The sequence below is a fragment of the Salminus brasiliensis genome, chromosome 24 (genome assembly GCF_030463535.1).
Source record: "Salminus brasiliensis chromosome 24, fSalBra1.hap2, whole genome shotgun sequence".
Taxonomy (NCBI): domain Eukaryota; kingdom Metazoa; phylum Chordata; class Actinopteri; order Characiformes; family Bryconidae; genus Salminus; species Salminus brasiliensis.
The window spans coordinates 2,666,345-2,679,166 of NC_132901.1; the positions used below are offsets into that span (position 1 = coordinate 2,666,345).

General features: G+C 44.5%; 1 protein-coding gene across 1 annotated transcript; it reads left to right on the forward strand.

The window, feature by feature from the left end:
* The first annotated feature begins 486 nt into the window (after positions 1–486).
* tlr3 (toll-like receptor 3) lies at positions 487–11,147 on the forward strand. Its single transcript, XM_072669847.1, has 4 exons — positions 487–2,934; positions 5,456–5,650; positions 8,161–10,013; positions 10,258–11,147. The coding sequence occupies exons 1-4, from the start codon at positions 2,488–2,490 to the stop codon at positions 10,484–10,486; spliced, it is 2,724 nt and encodes a 907-aa protein (XP_072525948.1). The 5' UTR covers positions 487–2,487; the 3' UTR covers positions 10,487–11,147.
* Positions 11,148–12,822: the final 1,675 nt, after the last annotated feature.

The window sequence follows — 12,822 nt, forward strand, 5'->3', positions numbered from 1 at the left end:
TGGAGGTCCTATAGCGCCATCTGCTGGCTGCTGTGTTGTGATACGTTGGGCTGCACAGTTGAACTGGCGTCAAACCCCATTCAGAGAGGAAGATAATGAGATGCAAGGTCTCAACCAATAGGAAAACAGACCGGTGATGTTTATGCTAATGCTGCCTAGCTCCAGGCTGCCAAAAGAATAGGACTATCCGGAGCTGCTGGGGGGGGGGGGGGGGGGGTAGTGTAAAGCCCCCCAGCACTGAGCAGTGGAGCAGTGGTGGTGCTCCATGCAATAGCCTTGATTTCAGAAGAAATGAATGAGCTGGTGTCCCAATACTTTTGTCAAATGTAGTGTATTTCCTGCTCCAGGAGGAACAGAGAAATGCCAAAAAGGAAAAGGAACTCGAAACCGGTTTGAGATTTTCCTGCGCGCGCGCACGCACACACACACACACACGCACACGCACACACACACACACACGCACGCACGCGCGCACAAAACCAAGGATGAGGATGCCTGTAAGCACCCCGCGCGCTGCTGCAGCCCTGCACACCTAAGGCGACTCCTGCGCTCGCGGAGGTTTTCCAGGCCCCTCCTTCTTTTCCCTTCCTAAAAAAAAAAGCGGGATCTTGGACGGAGCCCAGAGCGCGCGGCGGATTCAGCGCGACTCCGTTGAGGGTGACGTCACGCGAGCACCGCGCGACCGCAGGAGAGGCAGGAGTCGCGATTTCCCGACGATTATTCGAGGCTTTTTGCTCGAAATAAACTACGAGTTCTGTCACGGTTTGTCGATGTTGGTCGCGAGGGCTCGAGCGAGCGCCTTAAAAACGGAAAACGTAACCTTTTATTTGACGTGTTTACGTCTGCAGCGCGCGCCTCGACCTCGCCTCAACCGCCGCTTCTGCGCGTGATCATAAAAACTCATAAAAACAAGAGAAATATGAAGTGAAATATTACTTCAGTTTAGGAGGATTATTAGTGGGTTAATGTGCAGATGCTTCAGTGTGTTTGTTCTTTTTACTGGTTTGATTGGCGGGTTTCCTGAAGGGTTCTTGACTTTAACCAGTTTGTTTGTTTGTTTGTTTGTTTGTTGTTATTTACTCTTCTGGACAGTGTTGTAATCTCAATACAGGGTTTAAAACCTGAACAACAAATGAGGACAAAATAGATAGGATATTAGCTAGTTGCTAAAGGCTTCCTGAGGGATTCTTGACTTTAATTTGTTTGTTTGTTTGTTTGTTTGTTGTTATTTACCCTTCTGAACAGTGACATACTCTCAATTTAGGGCTTTAAACCTTATCAGCAAAGAAGGAGGAAAAGCTAGGATATTTGCTTATTTGCTAAATGTTTTCTAAAGGTTTCTTGACTTTAACCAGTTTGTTTGTTTGTTTGTTTGTTTTTATTTGCCCTACTGGACAGTGATATAATCTTAATACAGGGTTTGAAGAGTTTTTGACTTAAGGTAATTTGTTTGTTTGTTTGTTTGTTTGATTGGTTAGGACGCTTTAACAGTATAATACGGTTAAAATAGATTCGATCTTTAACTTTTGATTTTATATGAATAGAAAAGTTTGCTAGACAGATTATTCTTTGAAAGGGTTTGTTTGTTTGTTTGTTTGCTTATTTGTTTTTGTTTATTTTACTCTACTGGACAGTGTTATAATCTCCAATACAGCGATTGAAACCTGAACAACAAACAAGGGCAAAAGAGCTAGGATATTTGCTAATTGCTACAGGTTTTTTTGACCTCATTTGTTTGTTTGTTTGTTTGATTGATTGATTGATTGATTGATTAATTGGGACATCAAACAGTTTTTCAAACAGAATAATGCTGTAACATTTTCTATGACTAGAAAAGTTTGCTAGTGAGATTATTCATTTGACACCTTTGTTTGTTTGTTTGTTTGTTTGTTTAAGATGACTAAATAATGTAATGGTCACAGAAAAGAACAACAAATGAAAGCAGAGCAGTTATTAATGGGCAAGAGTATTGATTGCTAGATTGATATATTTTTGAAGGGCTTTGTTTGTTTGTTTGTTTGTTTGTTTAGTAAGGTGCTTTGTTGATCAATATAATGTAAACATATTATGATATTGAGACCTTAACTGAAAGCTAAATAGACGTTTATTAGAAATTAGTGTTTATTGCTAGATAAAGGATTTAAAGGACTGTGTTTGTTTGTTTGTTTGTTTGGTTATTTAGTAAGGTGCTTTTTAGAACAGTATAATATTTAAAAATATAAAAATATTGAAGCATTAATTAATAAAAGCAATAGATTATTAATTGCTGGTACTGTTTTGGGGACCTTTTTGAACTCTTACAGTTGCTTGTTTGTTTGTTTACTTTTTTGTTTGTTTGTTTTTGAGTAAGGTGCTTTCTGAACAGTATCCTATGTGCATACAAATGAGGACCTAACGTTTACAACACGATAGACCAGGAAGTGTCTTATTGGAGGGACTCTCTCAAGAACCTTGACCCTGACCTTGACCTGTCGCTGACGTAGCACCATGGCCCTGCGACGCTCCGCCTTCTCACTTCTCCTCTTTCTAGGAACCATCTGTCCACATCCAGACAACACGTCCCCCCACAAAACCACCTGCACAGTAGAGCGGGGCAGGGCGGACTGCAGCCACCTGAAGCTGAACGATGTACCCTCGGACCTGCCTCCCGACATCACCATCCTGGACATGTCCCATAATCGGCTGAACGCTCTGGATCCCGTGGCTCTGGGGCGCTACCCGGGTCTGGAGCACCTGGACGCCAGCTATAACTCCATCCAGTTGCTGGGACAGGAGCTGTGTGATGTTCTGCCACGCCTGCAACGCCTCAGTGTCCAGCGCAACCAGGTCCGGAAACTGAGCATGAGCGAGCTGACGAACTGCTCGAGCCTGACCCACCTTGACCTTTCGGACAACAGGCTCAGACTCATCGATGAGCCTTTCTCTAGCGTGAAGGTAGGTCCCAAGGTAGAAAAGCACTGGTTTAGATGGTCAGCCAGGACCAAGGTTGGAAACCTCTGGTTTAGATGGTCAGCCAGGTCCTAGGTTGGAAACCTCTGGTTTAGATGGTCAGCCAGGTCCTAGGTTGGAAACCTCTGGTTTAGATGGTCAGCCAGCACCAAGGTTGGAAACCTCTGGTTTAGATGGTCAGCCAAAATCAAGGTTGGAAACCTCTGGTTTAAATGGTGAGTCAGGACCAAGGTTGGAAACCTCTGGTTTAGATGGTCAGCCAGGACCAAGGTAGGAAAGCACCGGTTTAGATGGTCAGCCAGGACCAAGGCTGGAAACCTCAGGTTTAGATGGTCAGCCAGGACCAAGGTAGGAAAGCACCGGTTTAGATGGTCAGCCAGGACCAAGGCTGGAAACCTCAGGTTTAGATGGTCAGCCAGGACCAAGGTAGGAAAGCACCGGTTTAGATGGTCAGCCAGGACCAAGGCTGGAAACCTCAGGTTTAGATGGTCAGCCAGGACCAAGGTAGGAAAGCACTGGATTAGATGGTCAGCCAGGACCAAGGTTGGATAGCACCGGTATAGATGGTCAGCCAGGACCAAGGTAGGAAAGCACTGGATTAGATGGTCAGCCAGGACCAAGGTTGGATAGCACCGGTTTAGATGGTCAGCCAGGACCAAGGTAGGAAAGCACCGGTTTAGATGGTCAGCCAGGACCAAGGCTGGAAACCTCAGGTTTAGATGGTCAGCCAGGACCAAGGTAGGAAAGCACTGGATTAGATGGTCAGCCAGGACCAAGGTTGGATAGCACCGGTTAAGATGGTCAGCCAGGACCAAGGTTGGAATTTGTTGCCCAAGTTTACATCTTATTTAAACAGTCAGGGCTGGAAAACTAATGACTTCAGTCTGAATGGGCAGAGCTTAACTACCTTGGATACACAGATGTATGTATTTAATATGTTTATATTGCTTTGTCGTAAAGTCGTAATAAGTCTTTGATCCCATTATATAATATACATACCCCCCCCCCCCCCCACACACACACACACACCTGGTATAACGACTGAAACCATCACACTTCTCTATTTGTAGCTCCTACAGACACTTTTGACCTACATTACTGGATCACGAGTCACAGGGTGGTGCCGAGTTGATCGCATTAATAAAGACCGGTTAGGCCGAGTCAGGCCGATGATTCAGATCTATGCAGATCAGTAAGACAGCAGACGGTCGTTTGTTTAGGAATCAGTCAAAACTGGTAAAACCTGTAGCTTGTTTTCCTCTCTGTACTAGGTCTAGCGCCTCCGCTGGCTGGTTGCGGTATCATGCCCATTTCCCCATCATCTCATTTTCCTCCTCTAAACCTCCTAGTTCCATCTCCAGCGTCTCCTAATTCCCCTTGCTAATATTGGCCCAGTTTTTTAAACCCCTGACTCTGCTATAGTGTAAGAAGGCGGGACTGCTCTTGGGGACGAAGTGATTGACAAGCTTAGTTGTCTTCAGGACCTGCAGGGCGCTCTTTCTGCCCATTCCACTGCACTGAACTTTTACTGTTGTAAATCACTGTCTGTTTTACTGGAATCTAGGGGGGGAATCCGCTTTGCTTCTGCACTGGAAGCTCAATGAAGGTGGTCTGAGATACGTTTGCTTGGTTTGGGAGAAGGGCATGGGTCTACCGAGTGAGTAGGTGAAGGAGTCTGGCTCCTCCTCTGGTCTCTGGCATCCATGTTTTCTACAGTCGTTGGTTCAGACAGTCATAGGCAGATTACTAGCATAACCAGACTATTCCTCGCACTGTCCAAATGTTTGTGGACACCTCTTGTGATGAATGCATTCAGCTACTTTTAAGTTGCACCCCTGTGCAAATGCACAAACGCACAGCTTGTCTAGTTCATGTAGAAAAGTACTGCCAATAGAGTAGGACTCTCTGGAGCAATTACACATGTACCTATTGGCACCATACTGCCTAATGCCAGGTCAGGCGTAGAGGCCTAGAGGGGCTTAAAGCCCCCCAGCATTGAGCAGTGGAGCAGTGGAAAAACGTTCCATGTTCTATGAATTGATGGTGGTGCCCAACCAATACTTCTGGGACGATTTGGAGAGTCGGGGATGATGAGGTGGGGTGGTGATCAGCCAACATCCTGACCTCAGTAATGCTCTTGTGGATGAGTGCAATCAAATCCTCACAGCAATCCTTACAGCTCCTCCAAAATCTAGTAGAAATCTTCTTCCCGGGAAAGTAGAGACAGTTACTCCAACCCAAGAAGCAAGAAACAATGAATGAGCAGGTGTCCCAATACTTTTGTCCATATAGCGTATGTGGCTTCTGTGAGCTGTCGCCGGTGTTGTAAATTGGTTTATTGGTTATTGGCTAATTGTTTTTTTTTTTTGTAAGCCCTCTGCATAAGCAAAATCAGCATATTTTACTCGTAGGTAAGACAACAGGGTGGTAAACAGGGTGGTAAACCACACATTTAAAGCGTAGCCATTCATTTATTATTATTTTGTTTGATTCTGTTCTTGACCAGAGTTTGACGTGGTTGGACGTGTCCCGTAACAAGCTGACCTCCGCTCGCCTGGGCTCCCACCCTCAGCTGCTCGGCCTGGTGACCCTCATCCTCTCCGGGAACGAGTTCACAACTCTAAAGGCGGACGACTTCACTTTCCTCAACAGCTCCTCGTCGTTCCGCGTGCTGGGGCTTTCCTCCCTGTCTCTAAAGAAGGTAAGAGCACAGCTGCGCCCTTCACCGAAACAGTATCTGTGAGGGCATGAGGAACAGGGTTGTGGCAGCTGTTGCAGCTGTGTGTGTGTGTGTCTAGAAGAGGTATGAAAGGGCTTATCTCTAGAAATTATTATTTTAATAGCATGTAAACACTCTAAGGAATCCTCAGCCATGCCGCCTTGCCATCAGCGGCCGGAGTCTGAGAGAGCACAGTTGGCCGTGCTTTCTCCAGGTGGGTAGATGGCGCTCTCTCTCCCCTCATAAGCGATGTTGGCCAGCACAGGCATCTGCTAGCTGGTGCGGTGGAGCTACGAACGGGTGAGTTAATACCAAATTAAGGGACAAAAAGGACAAAAAAAAGATCATAAATAAATAATAATATAATAAAAAAAAAGTTGGTACATAATACTGCACAAATGTTGAAAGCGGATCTCTGGGAAGTATTCTATGTAATAAAATTTAGAATACAGGTCCCTGAAGCAGAGTAACATCCTAGTATACCAAGTTTAAAGTAAGTTCCCAGGCTGACGTATCTGAATATTTATTGTAAATAATTTGATGTTCAAATAATATTATTGATTTGAATTCATGCACAAATACTCAATAACTAAAATAAGTTTTCTCATATATATTTATTTTTTTAATTCATGTACTAAAGTGATCTTAAATAAATAAAAAAAAAAAAAAAAAAAAAATTAAATAACAATTTTTAAAATAAAATTCCAATTGTCTTGCAATGTCCTGATTTTTTTTTACCCCCAATAAATTATTTATTAAATTTATTGTTTGTTTTTTTTGTTTCCAATTAAATAATTTAATGTTATTTTGTGGGCTAAAAAAAAATATTAAAATATTTTTTTTAAGTAATTTTTTCCCCAATAAAAAATAATTTAACCTTTGTTTGTGGGTTAAAAAATATATTCAAATTTAGTTAAAATTTAGTTATGATTTTAAATAGAAGGTCAATTCAGAACGTTTTGCATTGTCCTAACAAACTGTATATAGGCTGGTCAGACCCCTAATACTAACACCTATCCTGTTAGTACCTGAGCTAGTAAATGTTGGTAATGCATAACACTAATAATTAGGTTAATAAACTGCTGTATTCATTTATACATTGCTGGATTACACATGGTGTTCGTTACACTGTGTAAACTTCAGAAAGGGGCAGAGAGAGAAAGTGCTAGTCACACATAGTTAATGATTCATTTTATTTGACCCTTTACTCGTAAAGGTGTGTGTGTGTGTGTGTGTGTTTGAACATACTATTATTGTTTAATGATATTTAACTAAAAGGTATTTATATTATAAAACCAATAATCCATTGCAATAAAGCTCTAAACCTGTAACCAATGACAATGACCTCAAAAGTTTGGCCTCTATTCTTAGTAAACCCTTTGTGCTTTGTGCACAATTGTACCTAGAACCTGATGCTGAACGGGTAGGCCTCATTTCACAGTCATATTAAGAATGAGTCTGGTGTTTATGCCTCATATTATAGACTTTCATATTCTAATATACTACACTTTATAATGTCTCTCCTACTGCGGAGTCATTCCAGCTCATGTAAATAGCACGATTTGCAACTGGTGATTTCTCAATATCACCAGATGGGGAATAAGGACACCACGCTGAGGAGGAACTGGCTACTCTCAGTTATCAGAACACCACAGACTTTGATCTAAACCACAAGCTTTATGGATGCAGTCTAAACAGGTTGATCACAGCCTTAGATTCTGTCCAGAAACAGAGCTGAAGCTCAGGTGACCCGGTTAAAGAGAATGTTAAATATACAGTACAGTTAAATTCAGCACTAAGCTACAGCCGCCACGGTTTGGGAGATTTCTCTGAGGTTAACTGGGCTCTTAGGGGTCCACAAGGTCAAGTACATGGAGCATGGGAGGATGCAGTGCTATCGTGCTATCATCCATATTATTGCATGATTGCCTAGGCACTGAATCTGTGTGTAATCTACACAAAGTCTGAATGAGCTCAACAGTATGTCAGAACCTATAAAGTATGCCTAATGCCAGGCAGGCCAGCGGTGGGCTACAGGTACAGGTACAAAGCCCCTCCAGGACTGAGCAGTGGAGCTATGTTCTCTGGAATGATGGGTGGTGCTCCATCCAATACTTTTGGAATTGGGGATGATGAGGTGGGGTGGTAATCATCATCATCATCATCATCCAACATTCAGACCTCACTAACGCTCTTGTGTTGCTGAATGCAATCAAATCCTCACAGCAATGCTCCTCCGAAAGATAGTAGGAAGCCTTCTTCCCTGGACAGTAGAGATGGTTACTCCATCAAAAGCAGGATAAACACTTCTAATCCCCTTGATTTCAGAAGAAACAGTAAATAAGCAGGTGTCCCAATACTTTTGTCCAAAGCTATATAGACATGTTGGTAGCATCGCTTCTTTTTCCCCACTACAGTTTCACTGTGACAGTCTCACAGCCGGCCGTAGCCCTCAACTCATCTCTCTCCTCATTAAAATTTTACTCTTCCAGGTGGAAAGTGGCAGCTTCACGCCCATTCCTGGACTCCGAGATCTGGTGTTGGACGGTTGCAACCTCAACACCCTCCTCACCAACATCTGTGACGAACTGTCGGCCACTGCTGTAAGAAACCTCTCCCTCCGCAACACTCAGCAAACCACGCTCAAGAACGGCACCTTCAAAGGCCTGCTCAACACTAACCTCACCATGCTGGACCTCTCCAGCAACAAAATCTCTAAAATCGCTGAGGGCACCTTCCACTGGCTTCCCATGCTGGAGTCCCTCTCTTTAGAGAACAACAACATAAAGCACCTGACCAAAGGTACCTTCTTGGGCCTGACAAGTTTGAGGGAACTCCACTTACAAAAGGCACTAGTTAAAAGCAAGACGGCAGCCTATCCTCTGATAGACGACTTCGCCTTTCAACCACTGGTCAAGCTAGAACATCTCTTCATGAGGGACACTTCCTTTAGGGACGTCACTGAGAATATGTTTGCTGGGCTTCAATGTCTGAGGACGCTGGACTTGAGTTGCAGCAAAACGGGGCTGAAGACCGTCAGCAACGCCACGTTCGCCTCCCTGCAAGACTCTCCACTCCTCCAGATGCTCAATCTTACGAGAATGGCCATCACCAGGCTTGACCCTGGAGCTTTCGCAAGACTTGGCAGCCTTACCACGCTGGTGCTCAGGTACAATTTCATCTCCCAGGAGCTGACGGGAGAAGAGTTCCAGGGCCTCGACAGCGTGAGGGAAATTTTTTTGTCCGCCAACCAGCAGAAGATCAGCCTGACCTCCAGATCCTTCATCCATGTGCCCACCTTGAGGGTTCTAACGCTAGGACGTGCCTTGACCGGCACTCTAGACCTGGATCCCTCGCCGTTCCGGCCCCTTACCAACCTCACGGTGCTGGATCTCAGCAATAACAACATTGCAAACATCAACAGCGGCTTGCTGGAGGGACTGCGCCATCTCCGGGTGCTGAGAATGCAGCACAACAACCTGGCTAGGTTGTGGAAGGACGTTAACCCTGGGGGTCCGGTGCTGTTCTTGAAGGATACCCGGAACCTCTCCGTTCTGGAGTTGGATTATAACGGCTTGGATGAGATTCCACTCGCAGCCTTGCGAGGCCTTTTCCAGTTGAGCGAGCTCAGCCTCAGCGGGAACCTCTTGAACTTCCTGCACCACTCCGTATTTGACGACTTGCAGTCCTTGCGTTACCTGCGGATGGAGAAGAACCTTCTGACGTCCGTGCCACGGGAGACGTTCGGCGTCCCGATGTCCAACCTGACTGAGCTTCACATGGAGCACAACCCCTTCGACTGCACCTGCGAAAGCATCCAGTGGTTCTCCGAGTGGCTCAATACCACCAACACCAGCGTCCCTGGGCATACAGGCAGCTACATCTGCAATACTCCAACAGCATACTTCAACCGCTCTGTGCTGGACTTTCAGGCGAACTCCTGTAAGGACTTGCTTCTCTTCCAGGCCCTGCACGTTCTCAGTAGCACTCTAGTCCTGGGTCTGATGGCCATAGCTTTCCTGGTGCACTTCCAGGGCTGGAGGATTCAGTTCTACTGGAACATCGTAGTGAATCGTACCCTCGGTATGAAAGGCTCCAGATATGAAAGCCTGGCCGAGGACAGGTACGACCATGACGCCTATGTTATCCACGCCCCTGACGACAAAGCCTGGGTGGAACGAAGCTTGCTCCCTTTGGAGGAGGAACATTTTCACTTTTTCTTGGAGGACCGAGATGCAGTGCCAGGCCAGTCCACTTTGGAGTCCATTGTTGAGAACATCAGAAGGTCTAGGAAAATCATTTTCGTCGTCACAGAGGCACTTCTGAACGATCCCTGGTGCAGAAGGTAAGTCTAAGAATACCGCAGTCGCCGCTTGACATTTTCCATTACAGCGAAAGAGCAGAAGTGAAAGACGTCAAATCACTTTTGACCACAAGCCATTAGCCACTTCCTCCTTTGTAGATTCCCCAAAACCAGGCATTCCCTTTAGCAGATTACTTAAGCACCCTTCCAGCTAGCACAGTAATGTTGTTGTCCTGGATGACCCGGCTCTGTTGTCCTTGTTCACGACTTGTCAAACTCTCTCTAGGTTTAAAGCCCACCACGCACTCTACCAGCTAATGGAGGACAGCCGAGACTCCTTGGTTCTGATTTTCCTGCAGGACGTCAACGATTACCGCCTGAGCCGCTCGCTCCTGATACGCCAAGGCATGCTCAAGTCCCGCTGCATCGTCCACTGGCCCCTGCAGAAGGAACGCATTGCTGCTTTCCACCAGAAGCTACAGCTTGCGTTAAACTCCAGCAACAGGGACAACTAACGCCTGGTAGATAGCACGTGAACGCTAGAACGCGACGTCGAAGTGGGCAATTCGGAAAGTCGGATTTCCGAGTGTGTGATTGTGTAGTACCCTGCGATGGGCTGACACCCTGTGTAGGGGGATCCTTGCCTTGTCCCCAATGACCCCAATCAAGAATGCTATGTTTACAGTATGCTACAGCAACGTTACCGCCATGAAGTTCTACAGCTTTTAGCTTTAAGCTTTTAGAATCATCTACACCGCCAATCGAATCGTCCTCCTGGATACCTCCTTTGTTTGACAGCTTCAGAGCTTATATTCAAATTATTTTCAGCCACAGTTTGGGTTTATATCACTGATGACACGGATACCGAACTTCGTACAGTAGGAGAACTTAAAGCGTGCATGTCCTGCGTCCAACTAAGGAAGGTAACTATGGAAACCCACCACAATGGACCAGTTCTCCATTTCACCAAGGCCTTGGGGGTGAAAGCTCGTTTGCATTCTAGACACTTGCCCTTTTCTCATATTGTGAGTTGGGAGGGAGGGGAGGGGTTTCACGAAGCAGAATTAGCGCCAGCCCGGTAGGAAAACGGCCCCATGGTGTGAATATTATGGCTGCGTGTGATTAATGCTGGTCGTTCGAAAGCCGAATAAAATGCATTTGATTGTCTAACAGTGATGGAGTGTCGCTTGAATGTCGCTTGAATGTCGCAGCATGTACGAGTTACTGCAGCAGGTTTCACTTCCATGTGCTGATGCTCAAACACTCTCGCTGGTTCTCTGGGCATATCAGCAGCAGCCGTCTCACATGCCACAGTCAGTCGTTTCCATTTCCCAGACTGGTTTAGTTGTAATATACTGCCATCTAGTGGCCTTCTTGTGTACGGATGACTATATAACAGTTGAGCTGTTTGTTATAATGTACATAAAATACACACACATATATATATTGTTAATACTCATTCATATCGACTCTTTAGGCTACACATATCTGGATTTGGTTTAAAGCTCAGGTTGTTGACATTGTTTTGGCCTCCCGTCCTGTTTTTGGTCACACCACATCTCAAATACCTCCTCACTCCCTATATTGGGAACTACACAAAGCTCCTAGTGCTAGATTTCAGATTTCCACAGATGAATTCATGTAAATACTGTTCTATTACAGATATATAAATAGTAAATAATGCTCTGTTTAGATTTGCAATCCATAATTTCCTGGCTTACATAGGGAGTAGTGTGTAATTTGAAACTGGACCTCCAGAGCCTGGTACCATAGCCTAGTCCCATTGCCTAATTAAGGGCTAGCATGCTCATGCAAGCGTTTTCGTCTCTGTGAGGACGGAAATAATAAATATTTACAAAAACAGATGGATAGAAATCTCTCTCTCTCTCTCTCTATATATATATATATATATATATATATATATATATATTTATAGTTCAATTTTGGAGCACTTCTATTGGTCTGTTCATGATGACATTCTGATACAATGGAAAGACCAACTACCAGATTCCCATTATTTCAAAAAGTGGAAAAACAACAAAAATGGAGACTGAAGGTTTTTGGGATCGAGTGTAAACCTAAACCAGTTCTGTTTTACTAAACTAGTCTGTATGCTTGGATGTACGTGGATTAGGGTCCTCAGCAAGAATTAAGGGTAAGATACTTGAGTAATTTTACTTCGTTACTGTACTTAAGTGTTCTTAAAAAAACATCGCTTATATAATTATTTAGACCTTATATAATAAATACTCGGTACAGATCTCAAAGACCAGGACATTTTTTGCTGGTTTTCTCTTTAAAAATGTGTTAAAATAACCTTGAAATATAAATAAATGTATTAAAAAAAGTATAGTCCTGTCTCTATATTCCCACTCAAAGGCCATTCATTGCATGGCTGATCAGGAACAGAGTACCCTGTTGCTGAAGTAGTTCCATGAACTGTCCGAAGAGTTACTATGCAGGTACTTGTTGTTCACCAAGCAACAACTGGCAACAATTGACATTTATTTAGAACAGAATAGTTGATTCCTCGCATCCTACACACGGGAATGGCCAATAGAATCCCAACTCCTATTCCAGGAACGGCCAATAGAATCCCAAAGTCCTGCGGCAGGAACGGCCAATAGAATTCCAACTCCTGCGGCAGGAACGGCCAATAGAATCCCAAAGTCCTGCGGCAGGAATGGCCAATAGAATCCCAACTCCTATTCTAGGAATGACCAATAGAATCCCAACTCCTATTCTAGGAATGGCCAATAGAATCCCAACTCCTATTCTAGGAATGGCCAATAGAATCCCAACTCCTATTCTAGGAATGGCCAATAGAATCCCAAAGTCCTGCGGCAGGAAT